A 9,721-nucleotide genomic window follows, 5' to 3' on the forward strand; every position below is an offset into this window, starting at 1 on the left:
TGAGTAATTTTCCAGTTATTTATTTAATTTTTTGAAATTAAATTCTATCTGACTTCCTTCGCATACAAGTTTATTAAATTATTTAGTCCTAGGTGAAGTAGGAATGTACATAGATGTATAAACATTCATTGGAGCTATATAATTTTTCTCCAAATAGCTATTTACTTTTTCTCCAAATAGGTACATTTAGTGAAAACTTGCCTGTGCCTGGCAATAAATTTTACTGAAACTCTAAATATGTCATAAATTATTTTTAAGGTACAGATTAGTGATTAAAATGAAATTCTTCTGTGAAGCTAGTGTACAGAAAGAAACAGTAAATAAATGTGTGTTTGTCTCATGTGGATCAGTGCGTGGGGAGAGCAAGGGTGGGTGATCATAGAAGATGCACCCGATGAAGTGACATTTGTGCAGAGACCTAAATGAAATGAAGGAGGAGGCTCTGTGCACATCCCCAGTGGAAAAGCAATTCAGAAGGCAAAAGAAAGGCAGAGGTGGGACTATACTTGAGGATCAGCAAGAAAGCCAGCTGAAACAGAGAAAATAAGGGAGATAGAAAATACAACGTGGCCCTCACAGCCAGTTATATAATTACACACAATTTAATTAAGGCTGGAGTAAAGTTTGTTAGTGTATTAGAGGAGCATGAGAATTGGGACAATACTGCTTGGGCTTGGGAGGTAGGGTGGGAAAGGGTTTGACATTTGTTTCAGTCTTTGAATTTTGAGAAACACTTTGCTGAAGAGAAAGGACAAAGAAGAGATCAAAAGGAACAAAGCAAAGGCATGAAAGTTCACATTTGTGAAGGGCCTATGCAGTGCATTTTGATGTAATCCGTAGACTTCTCTATAAAAAGTTTTCTTTATTGGCTATTAGATAGCAAGAAAGCCTATTTCATAAATCCTAGCAACTAAGTTCCAGTATGCCCCCAAATCATGATTTTAAGTCCCCATCAAAATCCAAGCAAGAAGTTATATTCATTTGTCATTTGTACTTACAAATTAATTTACTCTGCCAGGGGTCATTGTGCTAGCAAAAATTAAATTAAAAATATATATGTATTTTTACTATAATAACCCATTGTACAAAAAGTAACCATATTAGAATGTTCAAAACAGGCAAGACCTGGGATGAATCATCCTTCCACAAACCCTACTTTTCCTGATTGTTTTAGGATAATGTACCTTTAATCACTACAGCAGACATCTTAAAAAAAAAAAAACAAAAAAACATTGCAAGCAGAAATTCACAAAGAATGGAAACAGTGACACGGTGGTTTTCTGCACTGGAAATAATTGTCAAATCTTTATTTATATCCTCATCGGGCAAAGTATTGAAATCCTGAATTCACTTTTAATCGCGGTTCAATCTCTGTTCAATAATATAGGACACAGTAAGGTGGGTCTATGCCATATGATGAATGCAGATTCTCTTATTTGTTTGCATTAGCGCCCATCTTTCTACATTAAGAAGCATGGCAGGTTGCATACTGTTGGCCAAATCCCAGTGGTGGCATATTTCCATCTCCCAGGGGGTGTGGGAAGACCCAACTCACAGCAGTAACAATAATTCTAGCATATCCGTTTATGAAATAACTTTGGCAGTAATGGCAAGAGGATTTGGATGAAAGTGTATTTGTGGTCTTCCAGCTGGAAGATCAGAGCAGAGATTCTAAAGCAAAAAGCAGAGTGGGATGGCAGATAGCGGCTGCTTGGATAAGAACAGAAGAGAGTTGGGGATCCATGCTGAGCTCAAGGGGAAATGCAAACAAGACAGTTATTTCAAATTATCCCCATACTGCCCAATATCTCCATGAGGGATTACTGATGCCATCTGCTGGATATACTTGGTATTTAAAAATGGAATCTACACAAATAAAACTCCAGTGTCTCCTTATACTGTAGCTTCAGGTCTTCTACTGAGAAGGAAAATGAAAACAAAACAAGCTAAACAACCAAAAAAAGCAATCAATGGAAATGAATCCAAGCTCACATGATCTCTATTATACCTTAAGAAGGCTGGAGAGTTGTATTATTACTCTGCACTTCAGAGACTTTAGTATTTACTCGATGGAGTACAGTTTAGCCATATATGATACTCAGGCAACTGGGTGTAGAGTTTGTACTGTAAATCTATGAATCCCTCCTAAAAATCTATGCATTATAAGCTGTGTACATGATATACTCCCTTTCTGTATTTTATTGGAGAAGCGTATAATGGTTTGGTTTGGTTTTGACTTATTTTGTATTATAAAGGAGGAAAAAGATTAAAAGGAAAGAAGTATCACTATTTGGTCAGAACTATTACATATGAATTTGGTTTTTTTACATAAAATATAATTAAACTTTTGTTTTTGTATTCGTTTTTATTTTGTGGAAAGTTTCTTCTGTTAGTCACGCTCTGTAGGATTATTGTAAGATCATGATTTTAAAATTACAAAACTCCTCTCGGTGCTTCAATAAAATTATAGAACTTGTGTGACTAAATGTGTGACTAAATTAACATCGGTTCTAGTCTACATTTCTTAAAAAGTATTAATCTCATGAGGTTTGTAATGGGAAAAATGGTTTTCATGGTCAGACCATTTGGGATATGCTACATTCCAAGTATCTTCTCCTGTAGTTCCATAAAGCATATTTATTAATATGAGGAGTTGATATTTATTGAAAATTTACAATGTGCCATTATCACATTTGATCTTCACTATGATTTCTATTACCCTAATGACAAGTAGGAAACTGAGGCCTACAGGGATAGTAATTTGTTCAAAGTCATACTGTAAGAAAATAGAGGTATTGGCTATCTGATTTTAGAGCTCATGATCATAAATCTGAAGCCATATGTCCCAAAATAATATATGAAATAATATTACATATTAATATTACTTTTATGTTAATTATATTTTGATATTGATGTTAACCTGTTAAAGTTTTTAAGAGTAATGCAGTAATGACATCTATTTCACTTTGCTTAACCTGACATTTCTAAATCTATTTGGCTACAGAATGTTTACAAATTATAGTAGAAGTAATGTCCCAAAAATACAGTTCTGGGTCTGCTGATATAAGGTATAATATTGCTATAGATTAGAAGCCAGGAAAGAAGTAGCCTTTAATATTTTTCTGGCCACTATTTTCAGAGTAACTACGGGTATCCTTCCCCAGGCATGACACACACAGGTTTCTGCCTTTAATATTTTTCTGGCCACTTGCTTCAGAATAACTGTGGGTATCCTTCCCCAGGCATGACACACACAAGTTTCTGCCTGGTAATTTGAAATGGTCAGGAAGCAAACACCTGCTATCATTGCTGCTGCAGGTACACAGAGCACTGGAACCCTTTGCATAAATGTGTAATATTTAGTACATCCTGCAAAGGGAAAAAGCTTAATTTAGTTAAGCCGCAAGGTTGAGTGAAAAACAGCATGTTGATGTTATTGTTTAGTCAATTAAATTGTCCTCTGTGCTCATAGAAACTGTTCCACATTTATTACCAGTGAGATACACGCTCTGGCAGTTTCTTTGCTTCGGATTGTCTTATATTTAGCACATCTAAAGATTTGAGAACAAATGATGGAAGACATGGTGATAAATTGTCAGGCTTTTCTAAAGATTCAGAAGTTCTAAAGTTCCTGCCAATGACAGATGGTCTGTCTTTACTCATCACTTGTCTTCTCGACAGGGCTTGATTTTTTTTTTCCCTCTTTTTTGCTCAATTCCCTTAAAGTAAGCTCAACTTCTTGGGTAGTGGTTAGTCTTATTTGTGGTAACTACGTTACTATATACCGATGTGAGAGGAACTCTATGTGAACATGCACCATGCTCAATTTCCATTACAAATGTACACACATGTAATAAGAGAGAAGCATGGAGTAAGAGAGAGAGAGAAACAGATTACCAAGGAAAATCCATACTTCTTTGGTTATTTAGATAATCAAACATACTAGAGTCCCCAGTGGAGAGTTTTTTTTTTTTTCTTACTGACTTGCTACTTTCTTTTGATAGCCAAAGCATAATGTGATTTTGTGGAAGCATTATCTTTCTGTGTTTCTTATCATAATGGTAATAAAATATAAAATATATTTAATGATCTTCGATATTTCATAGCAACCTAATTTCTTTAAATTTTGTATTAAAAAGTACAATTACTGTTTAGTAACTTGCTAGATATTTTTTAAAATCCATAGAATGAGACCAAACAACTATAATAATGATGTACTTAGATAAAAAAAAAATAAATAAATTTCCACTGAAAAAAAGGAAAATTTCAAATTTCTTAATCCCTGTAATTGACTTTAAATATGTTTACTGCTGAAATAAGAGATGTGTTACTTAGGTAAAGAATATGAGGAAAGGAAACAATTTTTCCTGCTTGAGTTCTAACATAACTGTGGAAATAATTATATGGATAAAAAATTCTAAGATGTCTTACAATTGTTTCTTAATCCTTTATCCAGAAGTAATTTAGTTCTTCAAATTAGTAATACCACTAGTTCAAAACAGTATTATTTGGCTAAAGAGTGCCAAGTAGAAAGGGATTAATATTACTAAAAAATATAAAAATTATCAGATGCTTCGATCTGAGAGTTAACATAGCAGGCTTTTGTTATCCACACAAGTAGCTGAAATTTATTTTTTATGTAAATCTTTCCTAAGAATGTTTATTATATTAGTTCAATATGATAATATGTGAAAAGAATAAACATTATTGCTCTTGTCTCTTTTTTAACTCTACGATAATTTTACGTCTTGTATATATGTGTGTGTATATAATCGCTAATAGTACATTTTATATAACATATATAACCAGTAGTACATTTTCTACATATACACAAATTTACTGTAATACACATACACATATGTATATCAAATGTACTCCTGTACCTACATTAATCATTTAAGTGAAGAAACTCAAAACCTACTGGATTTTCAAGATATTAAACTCCCTCTCATCTTTGTATGACCTTTACTAAATGCTCCTTTCATTACAGATAGCAGTTACCTCTTTAATTAGTGGCTTTTTCACATTGCTCACTTTTAGTAACGTTCAATTATAAAAAATCAGAGAACTCAAATGCCAGCTCAATGGTTACGCATGAAGATGTTAACCTAGACTTAAGGAAATTATATTTCCCTTTTAGTGGACCATTCTTCAGATAAAGAATAGAAGCATTATCTTTCTGTGTATAACATAGCAATAAAAAATTTTCAAACTTTCTTTATAACATGGCGTCACACATGAATTTTAGCTGTGTGTATGTGTATATTTTGGGATATAATTAGAAGAATGAGAGATCTAACTTTTCATTCTTAAGTACCTTTGTAGTCTAATTTGCCTTCCTTCTCAAAAGAAAAATGGGCTTGTAAAAAAGTTCTGACTGTTCATTATTTATGAAAGGGCTAACAAATATTGCATGGTTTTGAAATCATGCCTTTATAAAATCACTCCAATGAGTATGTTTATTAAATTTATTAAGGTTAGAAAAAATGCATAGCTGAGGTTAATAAAAAAGAATTGCATTAGCTAAGATAGGCTAAATTATTCTAACAAGTAGACCCAAAATGTAATAATGCCTCAACAGAACAGAGGGTTATTTCAGGTTTAGTGCAGTACCACATCATGGAGCAGTGGAGTAGGGACTACTCCACGAACATGAACTATTTTGATAAATGATTTATTTCTTTATGGTAGTAATGTGCTAATATTTTTTTCCTTGTTTTAAATTTATACTGATAAATGTCTCATATTTTAGTACTCATGAGTAAAACCAAAGATAGGAGTCAGAGGAGATTATTTCCCTGCTGACTCTTAGCAAAGGAGGATGGTAGAGCAAGTAGAATGACCTTATATGAGATCTTTGCCTTTCTCTCTTACTGAAACACAGGATTGAACCTGTGACTCTATACTGCTTAATACTTTTGCCTGAAAGTTTTTCAAGACAGAAAGTGTGAAAAATGAGTGAGTTTTATGGTCTAGACAAATTATCAATAATTTACCATCATAACTCTTCTACTTATTTCATAAATGCTATTGCACAAGACAACTTTTCAATTTATTAAGTTCTACAAGTTAATGAAGAGTTCCCATAGCCTGAATTTTGCTTAATCTGGCCACATGGTACATATTACCTAAATGGAAACAATTTAAACTAAATTGAGTCATCCCTTCACTCTACTACTAATATTGTTTCGGAAGTACTTTCAGTCTATATCTTGGATTTTATTTCTCTTTTCTCTGAATTCTTTCTATTTCTGTATTTAGTCATATTTTTCTCCCATCTGTAACTGATTTCTCTTTATTTTATCCAGGTAACTACTTTTCTTATATTTGAGTCTTTGCTTTGTATCCCTTTAGTTTTCATGGAATTTCCATTTATTCTCTAACACCGTTTATTGCTAATAAATTACTGATGATTTGTCACTAAGACAAGAAAAAATACCATAAAATGAAAAATAAGGGCTGCAATTACTGGTATAAAGTGATTTTATTTTTTTAGCTAACACCAAAAACTGCCAATGGTCATATTTTCTATATTAAGTTTCATGTGAAAGTGAAACATGTATGTATTTAAGTAAATGATAATAAAGATATAACTTTATTTATAGATAACATCTACACTTCTATGTTAATGTATCATCTATACACCTCAGTAAGGTCATAGGTACCAATATAATGCATATTGAAATCATATAAAATTTATACCGAAATTTTAAAAAATGAAGATTCTGCATTGAATCACATAAGAAATATATTTCCAATTGCATTTCTCATGATTCAATACATATTTCAGTAGGCATTTCTTCATGGGACAAAGAATCACCACCAAAATGCAATTCACACTTTATAACAATTCCTTGCTATTTATTAGAAAGCACCTTCATTTAAAAGTCAATCTTTGAGTATTAATGCTGAAAATAACAGAATAATCTCGTAGAATAATCTCTTATAAAACAGTCTCGCCTATTACGTGCCTGTATGCCCCATGGCATGAATTCTAAGAACATGTCTTAGAATATGTATGATAAGATAAGATTGGATAGAATGGAAACTTTCATGCAAAAGCTACCTTTATTACACACACATACAGACACACACACACACACACAGCTCACAGTTTTTTGGAATAAGCCCAAGATCATTTAGAATCAATTTACCCAGTTAGCCAAAGTCATTACCTATATATTGTTCGCTTTTCCTTTTACGTAAGTTTTATTTTATATTATTAACAATTTGAAAGCTACTGAAATTACTCACCCATAACTTAATGGTAACATATAATGTTCATGGCTTTTAGTCTTTACATTCACATAATTTAATGAATGGATCTCCTTAAAATACACAAAGCTTTTCAGAACACAGAGCAGTTTACTTTATCAAGACAATACCACAAGCATATACAGAGGTAAGTATCAGAAGATAATGTTAAGTTAGAGAGTAATTGTGGAGGGATATGTACTTAGATAATTATTAGCTGGATAATCGAATGCTATCAAAATTTATTTGGAATAGGAAATGTGATTTGAATATCACTCTCAGTTAAATTACTATCGCTATACAGTATTATTATATTATTTTTTAAGTTGAAACCTATGTTTTTCCAGACTTTTGATGAATTATATTTTCAAACTTAATTAGCAAGCCTATAATGCCTCTACACATCAGAAACAAATGCTTGTTTCTACAATGTTTGGTTCCTACAGTGTTTTAAATAACAAAGATCTTTTTAATGTGATTCATTTTTTTTTTGTTTTTGCCATTTACAAAGTGTATCCATTTAATTTGGTTTGTTTTCCATAATTAATGCTGACTGATAGCTGTTTTTCTTTTTCTATTCTAGGTTGTGGAGACTAATTTGGTTGCTTTTGATTGTCACTGGATCATTATAAATGAGGTAAAGCCAACTAAACCTTATCGTCAACTCTAGGACCTGTTTTTACATGTATACTCACAGCATTTCCAAAGGCCTTGAATTTCTAAAAGGAAACAGAACACAGAGTAAATGTTCAGCTTACTGAGTGGATGCTGTTAAATAAAAATAGAATAAGGAGGGTTTTTTTTAATTATAAAGGGCTTTGTGTGAATAAAATAAATGGAGACTGTCTTCCCCACTGAGTATTCTTTTAGCCTTTTCCATTGAACACACTGCCTGTTTTGGGAGATCATCTTTATAAAAAGTACACTTTTTTGTAAGCAAAGTGAATTCCTCCCAGTGGAGTGCTTGTGTTCCATTTATATTTTAATGTTGTTTCTAGAACTTTTTATATCCACCCCCATAAGTAGTTCAGCATAAGAATATGAATAAACAAGAACAGATTCTTTTTTTCTTTTCATAAAGGAATACAACTGTTTTAAAATCCATCAACTTGTCAAATTCCTCGTGAAAGTTTTTTGACTTTTGTAAGATAATACATAAGATTAAAAATACATTACGGTATAAGAACCTTGTGAAATAAGTTTTCCATTAGCACCTGCCAGTCAGAATTGGAAAGGACAATGAGCAGATCGGTAATGGACAAATAAAGAAACCACATGGATTTGTCCTCAGCAAAACCTAGTATTCATTGTATCTATTACTTATGAATAAAAATAATGTATTATTAATAAATATTAAATTATAGAATAATAAATTTTATTTAAAGGAAAAAACAGTATTTTAGGTAAAAATTTTGGTTTTGCAGTTAGAAAGATAGGTTTAATTCTGGCTATAAAATGGGTTAGCTGTGTTATTTGGATATATAATATAATCATCCCGTCCCTCTGATTTTTTATTTGTACAGTAACTATAATAACATTTACTTTATAAGTTTATAATAAAAATTAAATGAGATATTATCTAATACTCAACACAGGGCCTGAAAAATGACACTCAAAAAATGGTATTGCAATAATGATCATAACACATTAAAGTTCAAAGATCACTTTCTCACACTTTATTTTGTTGAGTACTAAATATTATTTTATGAAGTACTGAGGAAATGAGGTTGATAGAGGGTAAATAATTTGCCTTTCTTTACATAGAAAAATGAAAATGATTCCCAGTTTCAAGTTGTTTTTCCTACACATACTTTTTTGATAGAATGGTTCTTTTTAGCTCAATGAAAAGATACTAGAAACATCTTGCAAGCCTATTTTTGGTCGACCAAAGTTTAAGTCTATGTGATTTGTCATTATATGTCTTATTTCAAATCGAAATGTGTTTTTCTGAGATTCCCACAGGTATGCGTGAGATCTGCTTTTCAATGAAGTTTGATACCATCTAATTTTATAATACCTCTCAGTTTCCATCCAGAATAAACATCAGGATAGAGGGAAGGGAAAGTGAAACTTAGCAAACCTCCTGGATAACTTTTCAAATTAGATTTTTTTATTTCTATTTTTTTGCAAGGAATCTAAGGTTCAAAGAAATTAAAGATCTTCAAATATTACACAACTATTATGTGGTGATAATGGAATTTAAAAGTTTTTTCCAGGCTAAAGCTTTGGTTGTTTTTGCTATATTTGTTTCCTTCCTTCCTTCCTTCCTTCCTTCCTTCCTTCCATCCTTTCTTTCTTTCTTTCTTTCTGTTACTGGATGCTATGATGTATTACCCAGATCCTCCTTCAGGATGGAGGCACTTATTTCTCCAGATGCCAGAAGCTGGCTATGGAAGATTCTCACCAGCTAACACCCTTTCTAGGAACTGCCCTCAGAAGAAGGGAGCTATCTCTTCTGAGGTCACAT

General features: G+C 32.1%; 1 protein-coding gene across 2 annotated transcripts in view; it reads left to right on the forward strand.

Annotated features, from left to right (window-relative positions):
* Positions 1-9,721, forward strand: part of GRID2 (glutamate ionotropic receptor delta type subunit 2) — a 1,244,993-nt gene that overhangs the window by 743,397 nt on the left and 491,875 nt on the right. For both annotated transcript variants that reach the window (XM_006910734.1, XM_006910735.1), the window contains one exon: positions 7,838-7,891. In XM_006910734.1, coding sequence (XP_006910796.1) covers positions 7,838-7,891 — 54 coding nt within the window. The remainder of the gene's footprint in view (positions 1-7,837; positions 7,892-9,721) is intronic.

The sequence above is a fragment of the Pteropus alecto genome, unplaced genomic scaffold, assembly GCF_000325575.1.
Source record: "Pteropus alecto unplaced genomic scaffold, ASM32557v1 scaffold63, whole genome shotgun sequence".
Lineage (NCBI taxonomy): Eukaryota > Metazoa > Chordata > Mammalia > Chiroptera > Pteropodidae > Pteropus > Pteropus alecto.